Raw genomic sequence first — 22012 nt, forward strand, 5'->3', positions numbered from 1 at the left:
TATATTGGACAGACAAAATCGCCTTACGAGCACAAATTTCAAAGCACATAAATCTATGACGTTCGCATGGACTCGGTTACCCTCTATTCTTGCTACGAGAGTAACTACTGTTAATATCATCATATCCTGGTCGAGTTATGTCTTCGTCAATTACTTTAATTAACCTGAATTTCTAACAGGTGTAGGGCGCAGTACAATCAGACTAATTTATATATTTACGTCCGACTTCTATTTTCATGTATTGTTAGACGCAAAGACAAAACTCTATCAATGCTATCAAAACCACACCTTATGGATATAGGTCTTATAATACAAGACTAAAACAGTGCCCCACATACTTGGTCAGATCAGAAAAGATTTGTGAAGTTTGGTGTGGCGTCCAGTGCGGATTTGGTATCTGAATATCAACCCAATTTATCGCATTGACCTGCGTATTTCCTGTAATATAAAGTGATACTGTATTGTTTCTGGGCCAAAAAGAATCGAGTGGAATCGTTAATGGCTGAACCGAACGTCAATGATAACATTTGAAAGGTAATATGACTGTTAATGTTTTGAAAAACTTTGTTTTTTAACAACCAAACCTAGAGGTCTTGTATCTTACTTTGAGTCATATCTTGTGCGAAGTAAAAATGTTTTCATTGAATCAAAATAAGTCTTTTTAAGATCAAAGTAAATTAATCCAAAAGAGTATACTGTTCATCAATCAGAATTAATAGTAGAGCGTATGCCTTTGAACAGTAGTAAATGTGTTTACGATCTTGTTTACGAAATGATTACACCTTGATCTAGTATCTTTCCAGATTTAGAAATGAGTTTTTTTATGGGTCTTCCGATGTTCAATAAACCATTTTAAATATTAAACGTATATCGAATTAAATATTTTGCCCATATATTTGTGAGATGCAAAAGCATGCATAGTACATGCAAAGACGGAAACAATTGTGTGTTTCCACAATATTACATTTGTCTTAGCATTATTCCTAGAAAATTACCTCTGCTGCATGGTGTTGTCCGCACTCATTACCCCAGTACATGTAGTATGTAGTAAACTACGCCATAACTATATTTTATTTCCTAGAGCTCATTAAGATAGATATATACCAGTAAATAAATATATAATGTTCTTTAACAGACGGGGTGACCTGGTTTCTAGCTGAGCAGGTGGTTAATATATGCCGTGATATACTCCAATAAAACTTTCATGAATATCAAACCTGGCAGATATTTAAATACCAAAAGGTCATCAACCTGTACGATCTAGTATATATACAGAATATATCGATTGGTTGACCAATCAATGATATCAGCCCGGGTATTATAAGCATATAGACTTAAAGGGACAGATGTGCCATTTTGGAGGTTGATCTTAGTCTTGAATATATGTAAATAGTTTTCAGAAGTACATGAAATTTACGAAAATCACACAATCTCAAACAGGAATTTTACTCACTTACTTACTTAAATTGACGAGTCGTCATTTTAACATTCAAAAGCAGATAATTCTAGACACACATTGATTTGAAGGCTCAAATATCGACGATGGGCTGTGAACACTGTTACAGATTAGATCAGCTAAAATATGCCAGTTCCTGAGACTAGAGTATGATTGGTAAAAAAATGGCCTACCTGTCCCTTTACTGTAATGATATATCAATCCGCTTACAACCACGTCGTATTGGTGTAAATTTCTGTCATACTTTGAGCCATCTGTACCATGTTGATTTCGTCTATATGCCATTTCGTCGATGACAACTTGAGCATTATTTGCAGTATTTAGGTGCAGCGCATTAAGGGCAGCTATTTATTCAAAGGGGGTCACGAAATAATAATGGTTGTCAAAATTTTGCTGGTCATTGAGGTACCAAGTAGGCAGTAATATTGGCAGACATGACCTTAATGCATGTGAAACGGGTCGTTTTTGAATTTATCATGTATCGAATCTACGCTGCATGTGACATTGTTTAATCGTCCTTTGGTCCAGGAATATTCACACATTTCTCGTAAACTATGGGAATAGGTCGAATACCGAAAAACGTGAATGCACATATTCGATTGTGAATATGTGGGACATGGTTATAAAAGAAGGAGAACGTTTGTAATATTTTTTTAATAATTTATTTTAGCACTAATAAATAATAATAACATAACAAATTTATCACTTGTGAGTCTTCTTATGGCGAGTTAGATTTCCAGATTGACTAAAAGACTTACAACAAATATCACAACTGTATGGTTTCTCGTTGGTGTGGATTCTTTGATGCTTGACGTAAGTGGAGTTATCTGTAAAACCTCTTCCACAGATTTGACAGGTATATGGTCGGACACCAGTATGAATTCTTGTGTGAACATTCAGTGCTGATCTGTGAGTGAACACCTTTGGACAAAAGTCACATTTTAATGACTTAGCTTTCTTGACTGATGTGGTTGCTTTTGGTTTGGTATGTGGTTTTAGTGTTGATGCTTCTTTGATACGTGGTAAAATCGGGATGTGCTGTTTGGTAAAATATTCGGGATCAAATAAACTTAGTCGGGTTTCAGCATTATTGATCATGACGATATCATCTGCTGGACGATAGGTGAAATCACTGGCGTGGAAATCGACATAGGAACAACTGGTCTGTGGTTCAGTGGTACACACATTATCAAAAAAATCATAGGATTCTGTATCCCGGTTATCTTGTGGGAGACTAAGTATACTGGCTATATCATGAGATCTTGGTCTGGTAACCTTATCATCAGCCATTTCTTCCGCCATCAGACTACCTGCTATGGACTTGGAGAATAAGGATGTAGGTGGTAGTAGATCTTCTGGGTAAACAAATTTCGGTGTGGAAGACTTGTAGTAAGCACAGGATGGAGTTAACGGAGACGCTGGTGGAAGCGTCCTGTTGAACTCTTGAGATGGGTTGACTGGTGCTGGTGGTTTGAATGTAAAAGAAGCTGGCGGTTCTGCTGGTGATGGAAGATAATAACCATTATCGTTAACTCTGTAGTTCATCTTGGATAGTACTGATACGGCTTCATGGGTAGCTGGTGATCTGAAAAAGTGACAACATTCATGCACAGATAGACAAACAAAGTGGAACATGATAAACAATGTAAAATCGTTTATTGCAAGCAATTGCAACTGTTCACCTGTATTTCATGCCTATGTTCATTGCAAAAATTCTTACTATTGGTTAAAAATGAAGGATACTTACGGTTGTGGCTGTTCTCTTTCATAAGGTTGGAATCTGTCGTAGTTGAAGGATAAGGAAGTTGGACATTTTGATTTATATCTGTTCTCCATTTTTGGATATGCTGAAAAAAAAAATAGTCAATATGAATCCAATGTGAAATTTTACATACTATAAATAATCGAAGGGTTCTTAATATTGCGCTCTGGGTATTCCTCGTTGATAAAAGACCACAATGAAAGGTATTACTTACCGGTTACTTTTTCAAAAGACATAATGTTCCGTGACTATTCAAATACTAATAACTATAGGAATTCAAATTCAGAATGCCGACATTATTGTTGAAGGAATACTTATAGTCAAGATTATGGATTAACAGAATTAATAATTTTGAAAAAAAAATCCCTTCATTTCATTGGCTGATTAAGGGTGATTAAAATTTGAATGTCAAAATGAACAGTTTGATTGGTAGGTGTCATAATGAGCTCAATTGAGATCAATCAATTACAATCCTGATAAAAAATCATTATTGGCATCCTGATTAATCCTGATAATTAAACAATGGCTTCAGCGGCTCACTTCACCCTTATTATCCTGATTGAATTCAGATTACTAATCAATTCAGGATTTATGATCAAAAAACGGCACAGGACTGAATTTACATTTATCTTTTGAATATATTCAGATTTTTAAAATATGAAATTTTGAAATGGCTTCATGTGTATTTTTTTTTGTAATGGGGGCAGGAGGGAGGTCCTAACACTTCGTATTAATTAAACCCTTAATCAAGCTCCAATCTCTAGAATTCCAGAAGAAACAGACTTCAGCCATTAGACATGTATATTGATGGAACACATGTTATTTCTTAATGAAATCGTGAATTAATGAATGATATGGATGTCTTATGACTGGCTGATTTGATTTTCATTCAGCTTTAGTTCTGTCATCTTGACCCGAAAACCATGAACTTGACCTTGATACAGAATAATGATATACAATCATGACATTCCTACATCAATGAATGATACAATGAAACAATACGTGACTCGATACATTGATTTATACGTCTAGTGATTCAATAATCATTCACAGATACAAGGGACGTAATTTAGAATAGTGGCGGTTTCCATACCACTGTTAATATAATAGTACCAGTCTGTGATGTCCAACAAGACACGACATTACAGGCTCTGTTAATGCATTATCTTTTGCAACCGCTGTCACTTTCGTCAACAATAAATGGGTAATACTGCAAATGAATGTAGGGCATGACGATTTGAAAAAAGATAGTTCAAATATTTGATTGAAATTCAAAAATTTATCTTCAAGCAATTCAACAATTGACCTTCAACCCGTGTTGATTCTATGTACATTTCATAAGGATATAATGAGTTGTCTTTTTGATGGAATCCATACATTAGGAAATTAAACGCCCATACTCAATTCGGAAAACAATAGTTCTTTGGTATCCGCAGATTTTCTATGCTCCGCAAATAACAAAACCTGAAATCGTCCAGTCAGCTATCAGTCAAAAATGTATTTTGTAGTATCATACCTTCACGAGAAATATGAATAAACCACGAAGAATATGCTGGAGTTATCGTTTTTGGATGTTCTTTGAAACATGATTGATGAACACAAACGCTGATGCATTTGAAATAATTTGAAATAGTAAGCTTGGTAAGATTATAATAACATAACATCTTGTTTATAAAGTTTTTCAATCTTATAACAGCCACCACATACCGGATGTGACGGGGCGGGGAGAGCATGCCCCAACTTTGTACAACGCACACAGTACTTCGAACTAATAACGTAAGGACGTTATGCGGGACAAACGCCTAACGTTATCGAGGTCTAAAACTCTTCCATTCCGATCAGCAGCAGACCCCATTTTACATCTAAGAAATAGAGCCTCTGCTTCTGATCTAAGCGATACAGCATGGTCTATAAGTAATATACAACGTATCTTATGACACTCACAGTCCTTTTATAAGAACTACTCGGTGCGCTGGTAGCAATTGCTCTCTTATTGTACACTTTGAATACAATATGTACCATTATGTTTCCACAGCATTATTAGATATTTTGTTCAGGAATTCGTTCTAAAACACCAGTAGATTATCACACGATTGAGCTTTGCGTCCATTGGTGCGTTTAAATAATTTACACAGGAAGTTGAGAGCTCGTTTAGGAGAGGATTGTTTGTTAAGATTGATATCATCTGATGTTCCCAATAAACCGCACGATGGTGGACTTAATTTCATCCTGATTTGTTTTAATGTTCCAACTAATAATTCATCAACATAGTGATTGATAGCACCTGCTGTTTCCAGAAATACACAGTCATACTTCATAGCTATTGTTCTTGCCTCTGCAATTATAAAAAAGACATTATGTATTATTAAATTTTTGTCATTTTCATGTACAGCTGATTAATACAAGCAAAAAAATCGACAAATATGAAAATATGATAAAGCCTTATCATCTAATGTTTTTAATTTAATTTATTGCCGTCGACATTATTCCAAATTATTAATGAAAAGTAACGGTTGAATTTGTGAATCATTAGATTTGATTCTTTCCTGCAAAAATAGACAATAAGCAATATAGCAATAGTTCATAATTCAAAATCTGTATAATGTCACATAGAAATTACAAAACATAACCTAAAAATCAGGCTATGCGATGTCAAATGTATCTATATTCGCGTAAATTATGGCACTCTGTCCATCCACCTGTCTGTTCGTTAACATTTCCATGTAAACGATCTAAAATTTACAGTCATTGAATTAAATAAAATCCAAACCGTATTAATTCAACGTAAGTTCAACAAAGATCAATCAATTATCTCAATTACAAACGACATTTACAAGAAATAAGTCAAGAATGATGAAGAATGGAAAAAAAAAAAATATATTCATGTATTCATTTCGGAAAGCACAATCTCTTAGAATTTACAAGTATGTGGTGTGTAACCTCTTAGAATATTAAACAGCTTAAAACATCTTTGTAATGAAATTACATAACATGTCAATCTATGAGGTCGTGAAAACTAGAATATAGTTCATGTAAGAACCTTGACTCTTGAATATTCCAAGAATATCCGGCATATAGTTATCTTGGAATTCTTTTATATATTGCGAAAGAAAACCCCAAAGCACAACATCTGCATTGTGTTCCGATACTGTCGTTTAATTCTTTAACTCTGAAGAAATCGCTTTGTATTTTTGAACTATTTGTTTATCTTGTAAATTTCTTCAGAAATTAAGTAACTTCTTATCAAATTGACGTGTTGTATTTGTGAAATCCATAGTCTTCACTTTTGACATAGACCAGTACTCCTATAGGAGAATATCTCTTATAACGCCTAATACTCTTTTATTGGCAAGTATTTGTGACAGTTGTCTTGCACCAAGATAAGTACAACACGGCATTTTCGATGTGTTATGCTATCATATGAACTCTGTTGGAATCGTTGTTCTTAATATTCACAATGCCAGTTAGTCTGTCATACTCTATAGATACCAGATAATTACTCCTCTAATACACTACTTCCTCTATATTATAACGACAGTGGAGACATTAAGCAAACTGTAGTGACAAAAACTTAAGCATGTCAGTAGGTGAATTGTGAGGTCATTGTAACATTCTGAAATGAAATATATCAGCAGCAAATGACTTGGCGCCTTCGCGATCTGATGAAATATACATGTCTTAATAAATAATAATATTTAATCGAATGATACCACATTCATTTAATATTAATATGTCGTGTAATAAAAAGACCATTTTGATGTACTTACTGAGCCATGTTTAAATTTAGTCCTGCATCATTAACTAAGAATGTTGCCCTTTGATAAATATCATTCGAAATATCATTCTGTTGTACCATACACGTTATTTGATTTGACAACAAACCAAGGTTGTTCAATTCTTTACTTACGTTACTTTTCGTCCTTCACGATTGAAGAGCGTCTAATTATACTTGCCGTCAGGAACAAGTTTGAATGGTGAATTGTAAAATCAGCCCTATTTAAAAATCACTAATCCATCATCATTACTAAAGAAAAATCCAATGATAACTACCCCAAGTCAGGAAATTTATAAAAATAGAAAATGTGAACCTAGACAACCTTCCACAAAGATAAATATCGTCTAAACAGTAAATTATGTCGGGAATCAATTGATAGAGCTTGATTTCAGCTTTGTGTCTCTTTTCGGAGTCTATTCGATATGTGAAAATCAAAACGCTGTGGAACTTAAGCTTTTTTTTTAAGGTTAATTGTATTAATAGACCTACTTTATTTCAAAGATTTGAAGATTTGAAAAGTTAAATGGTTCACAAAATTCAGCTTATATTTAGAGACAATATAAAAGAAAAGTAATTGATGTTCAGTCAATATTCTAAACACTTTCCAGAATATCACTCGGGATTCGAAGCAAACAGTGAGAAAATTCTACAAAGAATACAAATCGGCTTATTTTAAGCTACCTACCATTAGAATTAACACGCCGTTGTCTGGCTAAGTCAGTCTTATTGGCAACTAGCATGATTGTTCTATCAAGACCCATCGTAACACGAAGATGTCGAATTAAGCTGGTGGCTGTTTCAAAGGAACTTGGTTCAATCAGAGAAAATACCACCATAAAGGCATCATATTGTAAATCATCATAATTATCTATCTGTAATATAAGAAACAGAAATAATGTGGTCATAATTTATAGTAGTGAAATACAAGAGGCAGTAATAATGTTTATAATTTATAGTCCCCTGAAATTATAAACATTTAGCTATAAATTTCAACCGACTTCTCAACACAAAGGGACTATCGGATGAAATTGCCGTCATCTTCATGAGGTAATGGATCATAAAAATTCCATGCATTGTCATACGGGATGGTTCTTTGCCAGTCAGGTTGCGAATAGACGAGTTACGATGTCCATTGTGGAGTTATCGATACAGTAGAAATTAAAAGGAGCCAATACTCGAGGTACGATTCAGAACACGATGCATACACCATTGACGTCTCCTATGGTGTACTTTATCGACAGTCCCGCCCCACACCAGATACCATACCTCGTCCATTCGCACCATGATGATTTTAAAGGATATGGAGAAAAATTCTATTTTTTAACTATTACAGAAATGGAGTCCGACAAATGTTAATCCAGACAACAGTGGATATAAACAGTTCATATAAACATAAAGGTACATGCAATTATTAACCATCCATCAATCTTCTTCAAAGGAGGCATGCCCTGTTAATTATGTGGAAAATCTGAGGTCATCGCAATTCTTTTTAAATTCAATACATCAAATAACAATGGTTGACCTATATGACTTTCAAATTTCACGCACAGAGATAAATCTAAAAATGTACTGTGTTTGGTTATTTGAGCGATAAACAAATCTTAACGAAGGCTTTCATTCCGATGTGCTCTGACGTGCTCTAAGGATTTCAAATTAGCTATATAATTTTTGTCTAGGTAGTAAACAAAATATATCTGGATATCGACTGGGAACCAGATAGCGTCTGGTAATATTACTTAGAATATTACTAAGGTTAAAATAAAACTGTTTTCTAGAATAATAAATAATGACATAAACCGTCTGTCCCCTATTTCATTTCTTTCTTTACTACTGTAGAATGACTAACAGTATTACAGTTTCTATTGAATTGTATTCTTGTATTGTTTGTCTCGAACTTTTTATTATTTACCCACTAAAGAAATAAGAAACTTCCACATGGTACACAAATTTAGATGGATTGGAAATTAATGTCGACGATGTCTCCACATAATGTGTTTAAATTCTCTTACAAAGCCGGGATACTGCTCAATGTTTAGTTTAAATTTTATAAAGAAGGAACAACCTCACACCATAGTGTTTATTGCCGATTGATGGGTTATGTTCAATCTCGAGCACAATTTGGTACACGGAACCAAGGATTCCACTTGAACGCCTCTGCACATATTCCAAGTGGGCTTCACTACTGTTGGCAATTTAGATCACAATAAAAGCTATCGCGACCCCCAGAAATTGCACTAGCACGAAAAAGTCCAACACTTTGGGCTAATGAAGACGGATATGAGAAAAGTAATCGAGAGGAGTAACCATACAAAGGTACCAACTTACTTTCGGATCTTCAAGAAATTCCACCATTGCCTCTTCGCCATCTAATAGAACTGATACTATGGTTTCTGGTTCACATTCATTATCAGCTGTAATATAGATAATAAAAGTTTTACGTCCTACTTTTCTGTACTTGTGTGGGGATAATGAGAACGGGACCGTTCGTTTTCGATATTCAACCGAGGAAGAAAATTTAACTTGGACAGTCTGTTGCACACGAGCCTCCGTTTATTCTTCATTCCATAGAAGTATTAGATCGACATCTATATGCTTGAAACGTTTTGTTTAAGCACAATTTTGAAGAGCAAAACCAAACAATTCGGACCAGATGGATTTGACCAGGAACACCTCCCAGCTGTTCATTCAGAACACTGAATTTGTGAATAATGTTCGTGTAATATACAATAAAAAGAAGAAAGAATTGAGAAGCAAACTCATACAGACTTGACCGAATAAATTGATAGCTTTACTTAATGTGAAAAAGTAAATGTGAAGTCTTTATTTATTACCGAGTCATTACACTTGATGTGACTATTAGATTTATAGCATTATTAAGATCGAGCTTCAAAACCTATCAATCTTAAATAGTTTTTATTTGATTACGACCTTCCTATGATTGCTTGCCAAGTGGATCAGCAATTCTGATATATATCGTATGGGAAGTTGCAATGTGGCTCCCTGTTCGATATCAATTTGATAACAGCAAAACTCTTTAAATGGTTGAGATTCAACACTGTTATTCTGACATTAACTGATCTTCAAAAGTTTACGTTTCATTCCGTTTCAAACTTTTAAAATGTCACATTAACCTGTTCCTAACTATTCAAATGGTCATAAGGGTCAACATCCATTTCTACAAAGAATTTGACCAATTCAGACACAGTCTAAACACACATTTTTATTTCAAAGAGTTGTTAAATGTACAGGAATACATATGCTGTTAAACATGTTCCCTGACGTTTCCTTACATCAGGTAAATGGTCAAAAACGACACTTCGAGCTAAGAACTCAAAAAATGACTACGAAACCATGGTATTCAAAACAATCATCCGCCATGTATCGTCCTAACAAGGACGCTAGGATATCTTAGGATCTAGTTTCCACAATATCCTAACACTAAGATAGTTTCTAGAATATCCTAATGCAAAGATAGTCTCTTGAATATCCTAACACTAAGATAGTTTCTAGAATATCCTAAAGCTAAGATAGTTTCTAGAATATCCTAGCAGTAAGATAGTTTCTAGAATATCCTAGGGGTAAGATAGTTTCTAGAATATCCTAGGGGTAAGATAGTTTCTAGAATATCCTAGCGGTAAGATAGTTTCTAGAATATCCTAGCGGTAAGATAGTTTCTAGAATATCCTAGGGGTAAGATAGTTTCTAGAATATCCTAGCGGTAAGATAGTTTCTAGAATATCCTAGGGATAAGATATTTTCTAGAATATCCTAGGGATAAGATAGTTTCTAGAATATCCTAGCGGTGAGATAGTTTCTAGAATATCCTAGCGGTAAGGTAGCTTCTAGAATATCCTAGCGGTAAGGTGGTTTCTAGAATATCCTAAAGCTAAGATAGTTTCTAGAATATCCTAGCAGTAAGATAGTTTCTAGAATATCCTAGGGGTAAGATAGTTTCTAGAATATCCTAGGGGTAAGATAGTTTCTAGAATATCCTAGCGGTAAGATAGTTTCTAGAATATCCTAGCGGTAAGATAGTTTCTAGAATATCCTAGGGGTAAGATAGTTTCTAGAATATCCTAGCGGTAAGATAGTTTCTAGAATATCCTAGGGATAAGATATTTTCTAGAATATCCTAGGGATAAGATAGTTTCTAGAATATCCTAGCGGTGAGATAGTTTCTAGAATATCCTAGCGGTAAGGTAGCTTCTAGAATATCCTAGCGGTAAGGTGGTTTCTAGAATATCCTAGCGGTAAGATAGTTTCTAGAATATCCTAACGGTAAGATAGTTTCTAGAATATCCTAGCGGTAAGATAGTTTCTAGAATATCCTAGCGGTAAGATAGTTTCTAGAATATCCTAGCGGTAAGATAGTTTCTAGAATATCCTAGCGGTAAGATAGTTTCTAGAATATCCTAGCGGTAAGATAGTTTCTAGAATATCCTAGGGGTAAGATAGTTTCTAGAATATTCTAGCGGTAAGATAGTTTCTAGAATATCCTAGGGATAAGATAGTTTCTAGAATATCCTAGGGATAAGATAGTTTCTAGAATATCCTAGCGGTAAGATAGTTTCTAGAATATCCTAGCGGTGAGATAGTTTCTAGAATATCCTAGCGGTATGATAGTTTCTAGAATATCCTAGCGGTAAGATAGTTTCTAGAATATCCTAGCGGTAAGATAGTTTCTAGAATATCCTAGCGGTGAGATAGTTTCTAGAATATCCTAGCAGTAAGATAACTTCTAGAATATCCTAGCGGTAAGATAGTTTCTAGAATATCCTAGCAGTAAGATAGTTTCTAGAATATCCTAGCGATAAGATAGTTTCTAGAATATCCTAGCGGAAAGATAGTTTCTAGAATATCATAGCGGTAAGATAGTTTCTAGAATATCCTAGGGGTAAGATACTTTCTAGAATATCCTAGCGGTAAGATAGTTTCTAGAATATCCTAGCGGTAAGATAGTTTCTAGAATATCCTAGCGGTAAGATAGTCTCTAGAATATCCTAGCGGTAAGATAGTTTCTAGAATATCATAGCGGTAAGATAGTTTCTAGAATATCCTAGGGATAAGATAGTCTCTAGAATATCCTAGCGGTAAGATAGTTTCTAGAATATCCTAACGCTAACATAGTTTCTAGAATATCCTAGCGGTAAGATAGTTTCTAGGATATCCTAGCGGTAAGATAGTTTCTAGAATATCCTAGCGGTAAGATAGTTTCTAGAATATCCTAGGGGTAAGATAGTTTCTAGAATATCCTAGCGGTAAGATAGTTTCTAGAATATCCTAGCAGTAAGATAGTTTCTAGAATATCCTAGGGGTAAGATAGTTTCTAGAATATCCTAGCGGTAAGATAGTTTCTAGAATATATGGCAAGGCGACAGAGTGGTAACGTGTCTGTAGAAAAGCATATTGTCGTTTTGAAATGCTAACTTTATGAAGTATTTTGATCTTAAAACTAAAAATGGTTACAGAATGATGATAATTAATGTTCACTAAGCTATTTCTATATGGTGCTCACATTGATTAATTAGAAATTAGAAACCGAATAACTGAAAAAGGACATGACTTATCACACCCACTCTAGGGAATGGAAATTAATAAATAGATAGACTAATAATGTCACACATATAACTGTTTAATATGGATAAACAATAGTGTCATATCTGGATGATCCTAAACTTGGTCAGTTTCATATTCACCAATTGTTAAAACTCGTTCAGAAATATTGAAATACAAGATGGTCCATATATTTGACCCATTAAAACACAATAAAATATGGTAGAAAGTTCATTCTGGAAATATTGTGACCTACTTTTGGCCATTAGTAACCGAACTCTACTTATCACAGGTCTGAAAAAATACCGTAGTTGAGATTCGGGGTCATTTTTGCTGGAAGCTTTACACGCTTAATGGAATCATCATGTTTCAATCGTATTTAGAATGACACAATCAAACCCTGTACATTACCCGAGGTTTCGCCTTAGATTAACATAACGGATTATGATTTTAAACTGATCGGAGTCATTAATGCGCAAAACGCTTTCTTCTCCCAGAAAAAGATGTGATGAGCAATTCACCATTGTCTGTTTAAATGTTTTTTCTCGGCTTCTTATATTGCAAGATCGAAGTTTGAAACTTTTCAGTCCACAACTGCTCTGATTTTCTCATGTTGGGAATCAGCCTTTAAATTGCCATGCAGACATAAATTTATCTCCAATATATATACAGAAAATACCATAAGTGAATTCCAGTATCAAAATAGAGGTCAACAAGATCGATAAAGGTCACAATTAACCCTCCTTTCCTCGTCTATAAATAGAAACTCTTATATCAATACATCAATTTTCGACTGTGGAATGACTTTGATTATGTTACCGACCAATGTTTAGTTGAATCCTTTCATAGTTCTTGCTATTAAACGTCTGATTTATTGACTCTGCCTTTCTGTTACAATAAAAGCCATTTCAGAAGAGACTGGCATGTAAACAATAGCTCATTTCACATATTTCTGTTTCAGAAGAATTCCCAATCTTTATAAATGATCAAATAATAAGAAAATCTTGAACCATTGATGATCAATGATATCAAGTTATCTTCAGTTACAGCCATTGATAATCGTCTACCACCGATACTTCATGGTATCGAAAATATTGTTTTACACCCATCCTTCTACTGTAGTTTATGTTAATGAAGACAGGTAACACCCTGTAGTGGGTAACGAAGGACTTTCTCTAAAGCAATGGTATACCATAATAGCATAACTCGTTTTATATATATATAATTTTCAACCAAGGATCTTCATCGTGCGTTGTCTTGATTTATCGGTCCATCCGAATGACTGGGCGCTTTTACTGGTTACTCATCCATCACTAACAGTTTGAAAAATTGTATTAGCTAGATCCTTTGTCGGAAGAGAACCATCAGGAATGTAAGCAAATGTCCGGATAATGAACCACCTTTTAAGGATATCTGTAGATGTGTCAGAAGCTATAAAAGTACAGCGTTCAGTTGTTCAAGAAGACGTCAAATATCAATAAAATAGTAATATATGACACACACCACAAAAAAACCAATTTAACGTTGGCTTATTGAAACGAAGGCAGATGTTCTTGTACTTCCATTAAAGCTTGTAGCATTTTTTTAAATTGACAATCTTGAGTAAGAATTTAAAATAAATATATATAATCTCCAGACTACTTCTTAGCTACTTCCTCTTTAATACAACCTGAAGAAAATGGATTGAAAATAACTGAAATTCTGAACACAGTTGAGGAACATTTAGATTAAATTAAATTGAAAGACGCTGTGACCGCACGATTTAGTCGGCTAGAGCAATCTAAAATGATATTTAAGCGGTACGAGGTAATATTTGTTTATTTATTTTTAAAAAAAAAAAAATAAGGACATAAACTTGACTAGAAAATAATTCGTGCAAAACTAAGATCTTCTGTATCGTGGTAAGCTAGACCAAGGATAAACAGATGTGAAAAAGACACAGTAGCTAGGAACGGGTGAGTTCTTGAGTGCCAAACTAGGTTGGTTTAGGCAGAACACGTTATAGACGAATAACTATTGAGGTAAATAATGCCAGAGTCATTTTATGCATTTTTTATGTTCGATTCTTTGTGCTAGAAAGATATAAAAGTGCTTATATCATATAGTCACCATTGTAATTACATATTACAAAAGATTACTGTTTTATTACATCAATATATTGTTTACATTTATTGTCTGAAATATCATTGATCTTTCTAATGTAATAAAGTGTAATACACGTAGTACGAACACTTGGTATGATAAAACCCAGTCAGTTACAATATCAAGCCAAGTTATATCGTTGATCTAGTTAAGAACAGCCTGAAAACAGTTCTTTCCAGAAAAAAATTCCAAATTGACATCGATTTTCAATCAAAAGCCGGAATAAAAACATTTATGTAATCAAACAGTAATCAGTTATAACAAATTATTGTTATTTATGTTTCCGGGGTCTGAATACTATACCTATTAACTTAGTTCCATACCATCCTGTATGTCTGATAACGTTTAGATAATAACAATAGATTCATTTCATATAATAGAAAGGAATTGGGTTATATTGATATTTATTTCTTCATGTTTCATTATAAACCAGGAAGTAAGTCTAAAACGCAGTATGACGCAGCACTATTAATTATTAGATAACTATTTCCATGTTGAATACAATCTGAGATGGGTTTTGATATGAAAAGTTTGCACCTTTTAAAGTACACTGGACGATGTGTTGTATATCGGTGGTTGTGGGTGAGACTTATTGCTCTTTTTTAATCAATATTCAAATGGTAGAGCTACAGTGTGTACTGAAAGGCTTCGATATGGTTGAACATTGAAGAAGCGAATTGTGCCCGAACCCGTATCTCGTTTATTCTACTAACAGCTGTATCGATAAACCACACCTTAAAACATCACGGGAACAGTATGTGTATGTAGAAAGATTGCTCTTTAAATGGCACTGACTGTTTCATTCGAGCTGCTTTAATCACACTTTATTTCAATTGCAAATTCTAGTGGATAACTATCTTCTAGTGCTTCTGGCTACAAGAGCTACAATAAAATAGACCTAATTTTTTACGCATCCAGATTGATTGCATTCCTTCTTGAACAAAGCCATTTCTTAGAAATAAAATGGCAAAAAATCTATCCTATTATAATAACAAATCTTTTAAAACTATCTTCGTAGGTCGTGTCATATCTCAGCTTTTTTTCAGTCAAACAAGAGTTGAACATTATCAGTTTTCCCATCATAGACACGATTATTGATTCTTTCTCGTTTTTGATAAACGAGGACATTTTCTCCAAACATTGAGATGTCGTATTTAAGTGCATTCGTGAATTTATAAGAAAATAGTTGAAGATATGTCACGGTGCGCGGTTGTTTTGACATACTGCTCTTCATGTATAAAAAGGATTTAAGAATATAATCTAAAAGAATATTCAATAATATCATTTACAAAGGAAATTGTATCCATCAGAAGGTTTTTGCTTTTCATTTGTCATTCATTGTTGATCAACGTTAAGTAAAATAATCAAATAAATCATGTCATGAAATTATTTATAATTCCTTATATATATTTGTTCGCCAGTTCCGGATCGATCAAAATTTAGGTCGAGGTAGCTCATAATAGGACAAAAAGGCCCTGTATAATTGTTAGGATATAGTATATGTACAGCATCGAAATATTGAATACTTGCAAAACCTTGCCTTGCTCATTAGACACAATGGGGAGTAGCGTATTCCTTCGCCTAAATTATGTCAAAATAGATTCTGCATCATCGTAAAGCAGAAGGCTATGACTTTACGAGTTCTCACCAAAGCAATATTACCAAGGCAGAGACAAAACTGACAGAAAAACACCTTTGAGTGTGATTGTTCACTGAAACTCACGAACGCCGATCGGGGAACTGTCTGTTGTATTGTCTTCGTGATATCCAATCTCATGATATCAAGTGCAATATATGATCTGATAACGAGCTCACAAAAAAACAATTTCCAGTTGTAAGTCAAACAGAGTTAGACGACCCCCCACAGTCGTTATTGTGCCGATAGTGGCAATTTGTATCGGAACATTTCGTGAAAACAACAGCTGTTCGGAAATTAGCTGTATATCCCCTAAACATCCCAAACTGGTCAGTGATCATTCAACCTTACAGCAAATATTCACTGATCATTACGTTCTTCGGTGATTCAGTCTACCTTAACGTGGCGTGAATGATGTGTTTATTTCTCCGATCTGAATGAAAATTAACACTAACCGTGTGTCAAAAGTCAAAAGGGGTTCGATTAGCAGCCAAATGGCAGACGACACCTTGGTATGAAGTCCTATTCGAGCATATTCACTTATTCAACTTGCAATACTGGCAAGGGACGATTACTTTTTTAGTCGGAAATAAACAAGAATTACTCAATTTAACAGAAAACTGTCGCGTGATCTTTGACAAACACAACCAAATGCAAGCTCAATATCTGTCCAACCCGTGTCAGTACTAATATGTATTAAACCTCATTCAGTAATAAACAAGAATAACAAATTCCAATTACAGAAAAGACTGTTATTAATTGCATTCACTTCAGGATACTATAACCTGAGAATGCTGGATGTTATTGAATGAACAAATGGGTGCTTTGATGATATTGCCGAAGATCATGTCGACGATAAACTGAAAGCATCCTACTGACGTTACGAGGTATACATCAAGACTTAACCCCCCTTACAAAATATAATGCAAAAAGGAATTTACGCCGAGATAGCATAGCTTTAATTGAAATATACCACAACCATTTCTGTCGACCCAGCTGTAAATGGGTCCGTATCAATGCCAAGAGTTTTGGCTAAGGACCAGCTTGTTTAGAAATTGTATACCAAAGTTGTTATCCGTGTAAAATGTAATTGTTCCTTTCTGTCTTAAATCGTTAGAAGTTGAAATCTATTTAGCTGAACCCAAGTGTATAATGATTCATAAAATAAATTTGATGGTGAAATCGATCGAAAGCTGCAAACTGCATATTGAGTTTTTAGTTGTTTTAGCGATGGGTGCTGGTACGAAATCTTCAAGTGGATCTTAAATAAGACTTCGCTAACCAGAAATTGGTCGAAGCATCGCGAACTATGATTATGGCAGGGAGATTGATACTTCCATTTAGATCGATTTACAGGTCTATTTAACAACATATTTGTGCTAGCTGGGGGTAATAAATAACCATAGTTGTCTAATTATTATTACTGTTATAAACTTGAAACTAATAATCTGAATGTTATAACAGGAAATTAATACAGGCTGATATTGGCTGACTAGGCGTTACTATAAATAGCCCTATTTATAGCGAATAGTCAGAGTAGCAAACAAGGCGAACTAAATCGTTGTTTGAATTGTCCATTATCGAAATAATATGTTTCAATTCTAGTCAAACAATACTTTAAGATTGAATAAGTTGACCATCACTACTTGGCAAGTAACATTATGGATGTTCGAATGGACCCATTTCATACATTTGTATATGTACAGTCGTACATGTCTCTTTAAAATAGGTTTGCTATTTGATATTCCAGTACAAATCTACTCCAATTTGCAATACACTGAAAGACTAAGAACAGCTTTTCAAAATCTAACCTAGATAAAACAGACGTGAACTGTAAAATCTGGCTCCCGTTGATTCTGTTCATTAACATTCAGACGTCCACAAGGAAAACTATTGCATTTATCTCTGCTAATGATTTCCTTTCTGTAATCTTATCTGATATTTGGAATACTCTGGGGGTATGACAACGACGAAAACATGCGACATATTCAAAAGAACCTTTTTGTACCACATTAATTCAAAAATTCAAACTAAACATCCAATCATTAGATGTGTGTGTAGCAACGGCGGGCGTGGGACCAGGCAGTGCATGCTTATCTTCTAGACACCTGATACCACTTGACATTATAAAATACGTCTTCATATAAGATTGATATACCTCCTCATTTGATCAATGTATTATCAACTAATATTTTTGGAAACAATAGAAAAGAAGATTTCTCGGCATTTCCATCACCACCCCACTATCTGGACCGACTCCAGTAAAACATTTTATGCTAACCAGTTTAGGCTAATGATTGTATTATTGTTAGAAATCCTCTTTCTCCCTCCATTTTGCGGTTTTTGACAAATATTTTACCTAGATTTGACCTGGAAATTGATGTCTGGAATTACATTTTCTTTCAGATTAAGTGAGCTGATGAGACATTTTCATGCGGGAGGATAATTCTAAAAAAAAGTTGGGCAAGTTCAAGATTTTTGGTCATTTTATGTTGAATTTTTGTCCAGAAACTAAGTTTTCAGCGAGATTTCTGAAAAAAGTTAAAGGATGTTGAATTTCGAGATTAAACTTGGAAATAGACGACAGATGAATTACCGGAGTGAGTCCATCTTGTTTCATATGATTTACATCCGGAAAGAATTGCCTTTTGAGACCTCCTGGCAATTTCGTAACCCTGCGTCTACCCCCAGACCTTATGATTCATAGAAACTCCACTGTTTTCAGTAGGTGTAAGGTGTTAACAATAAGATATACAACTTTAGATCTATTACATTTTTGTCTGCCCACTCATTCTTACACCAGATCAACTCTAAATTGTTATCTGATCTTTTTTATACAGTATTTTAATTGAGTGTTATTCTTATCAGTTACGCCAGATTTTAAATAGCATCGTTCCGAGCCTACACATCACTAGCTCATGGATGTGTTGTTAACAGTTGGTATCAGTTATGCAGCACCAGATGCGTTCCGCTTAAATTTTTCCAATATTGGAATATTGGTGAAATGATAATGGAAAGATTGTAAGTGACATTGTTCCGACACATATTTTTCAATGCTCCATGGATGCGTAGTTGATAGGAACACCCTTAACTTCAACTTTTGGTTCCCACCAGTAGATTAGAATATTGTTGTAATAATTCTGGAACTTAAATCTATTGAGACAAGCAAACTCAGTTCACGACGATAATGGCGAGAAACAAAATGCATTCGCTTGATGTATTTTAAATTATTGCTGTTTTGGGAGAAGAAAAACTGGCATAGTTACACAAATTACTTATTTTCAATAAAAGTCTCAAGAATACTCTATCTCTCCGAATAATCAATTAAATTGCATGTAAGTTTGTTACAGAAGAAATGAAACGTCAAGGAAACGAGAATTAACGTGACGAAAACAACACATCTTAAGGGGGAGCATCTTTTATTGGAAACAGAGAAACAGTTTATCTTGCAATTCACAAGACAATACCATAACGAGACAGTTTAACATTATTTCTTGTAATAAATGAGATGCTCTAGCAGCTAACTAAACAATCGATTCTAAACTGATTACAAGAAATTAGATTTTTACTATTTTTATATCTGAAGTAATAAATCACGGTTAAATATAAACAATTATATTGAAACATTCTGTTAAATAACATTCTTTACGAGGTTCAAACACACCATAAACATAATTAAATACACGTTTCAATTTTTCTTTATAGAGTATTGCAGACATTCCTCATTCTTTAAAAAACAATGTTTACAAATGTGTAAATCAATTAGCATATACACGTAATGATGCCCTTAAAAGAGATTTATATGAAAGTTCCACAAACGTACAACATTGGACGTCAGGTGATTCGCAAACATAATTACCGATAGAATGAGTTATGAAACTTGGTGTTAAAAAATTTGAGAGCGATTGGAATTTCAACCATTGCTAATCTTAACTGGTGGCATCAGCGAGAATCTGGTTATTCGCTGGATTTTGTCGTAACGCATCGACGACTGATGAGTAGCCGTCAGTTGGTTGTGCTGTGGTTGATAGGAGTCAGTGATATTTCAAAGAGTGGTTTACGACTTCTGATCAGCCGTCTAAATTTTGTAGAAATTAGATGCGCATGATTAAATTCATACTACTACGACAATGCTCCTTAAGTTTCACAAAGAGAATCCTTAAACGAAAATAGAAGATAGAAACCCTCATAAGTTATTTTGGAAGTAGTTGTGGATCTGCGTGTTGAACACGATTATTTCAAATGGACCTAAAATGATTGCTCTTACGAATACAGAAAGAGCAATGTTCGTGCTTCTTTCAGGATTTATTTAATTTCTATTTCTACTGTCTACATTTCCAAGATATTTATCAAGTATATATTGGCAATTAACATGAATTTTTTAAAAAATCCCAGACTATCTAATTTTTTTCTTCATTTTCCCTAATAACATAGTTTAACCTTTACAATTTCTCCAATAAAAATAGGATTATAATAGTTTAAGGCAAGATTTCGATACGTCAGAGAAATTTCTTCCAAATCTCACATGTCACAATTAAGTGTATTCGAATATACATGTCATCTTATATGAATGGTTTGACAAGAATGAACTGCTTCGGGTCAAAAAAGCTTCCGTCTCAGAATCGAGTTAAAAATGTATTCTTGAAATCTAGGAATTTAAATCGAGCAATCTTGAAACGGATAAAGTCGTCTAAATATTACCTTGATCAAGAGCTTAATTTCAAATATCCATACCATTTTCAAAATTTAAATCCTACTTCCGGTTCTTGTTAATTTAAAAAATCGTGTACCACAGAAGTATAGACTTTGAAATTGGAAAAGTTCTACAGATGGTGGCTAAAATAGAGTCCAAATCGTAAGGAACCTGAATTCGGATAAGTTCTACGGATGACTAGGCTTATTAAAAAGACTACATATATATACCTTTTACCTTCAACAAAATCAATTATCTGTGTTTGTTCAGATTTTGATGTTGGTAATTTTTGATACATTATTCCAGAAAAACAACAGCTGTCCGAAAATTAGCTCTATATATTCCCTCACCACCTTGATCTGGCCAGTGCCCGTTCAACATTTCATTTTGACCATAGGACCTGATATTTAGTGTAGAAAATATATAATAGTTCTTGGAAGGTGTTATTTGATCTACATATTCAAATCATGGAGGTCTGTCAGCAAATTAACAACAGGACGTTTCATTGAATGTTATTTTTCTGCTTCTTCATTAACCGAAGACTAGAACATGTGGGGGAATTTGCAAGAACCGTAGAGAGATCATTTCGGTTCGCAGCCAATAGCACCATAGCCTCTATTTGTTGTTACAGGCCGGGCGCACTGTGGACGAATAATCAATTTCTTGATCAAGTAGAGTACCATCATCTACTGTAAAAGTCTGAGAAAACATATTTTTTCTGTATATAAGTATAAACAATACTCTATTTAAAACAGTAATTCAATTTTTATACTAAATAGCAGATGCTACCAATAAATGTAGAAAGTCATTAGATGCCTATGGCTCTACCATATAATTGTGTTACAAAGAAGAAATTATCAGAATCTTAGAAAGAACCTTATCATTGTTCCTGTAGATAGCAACGATGGCTTATTTTTCGCTACTCTATGGATTATTGTTCAATTCATAGTTTGTAATATCAGCACGAACTCTACTCAATGATATTACTATAACTG

The 22012-nt window shown here is 34.1% G+C and overlaps 2 protein-coding genes across 2 annotated transcripts; both read right to left on the reverse strand.

The window, feature by feature from the left end:
* Positions 1-2164: 2164 nt before the first annotated feature.
* Positions 2165-2386, reverse strand: LOTGIDRAFT_101818 (hypothetical protein; the record flags this gene model as incomplete). Its single annotated transcript, XM_009052704.1, has 1 exon — positions 2165-2386. A coding segment is annotated over one exon (222 nt), but the record flags the coding sequence as incomplete, so codon positions are not given.
* A 2898-nt stretch (positions 2387-5284) lies between these two features.
* LOTGIDRAFT_159043 (hypothetical protein) lies at positions 5285-12874 on the reverse strand (the record flags this gene model as incomplete). Its single annotated transcript, XM_009052705.1, has 4 exons — positions 5285-5553; positions 7679-7865; positions 9319-9404; positions 12853-12874. 4 exons carry the CDS (start codon positions 12872-12874, stop codon positions 5285-5287), a joined length of 564 nt encoding a protein of 187 aa, XP_009050953.1.
* Positions 12875-22012: the final 9138 nt, after the last annotated feature.

Source organism: Lottia gigantea (genome assembly GCF_000327385.1).
Source record: "Lottia gigantea unplaced genomic scaffold LOTGIsca_19, whole genome shotgun sequence".
Taxonomy (NCBI): Eukaryota; Metazoa; Mollusca; class Gastropoda; family Lottiidae; genus Lottia; species Lottia gigantea.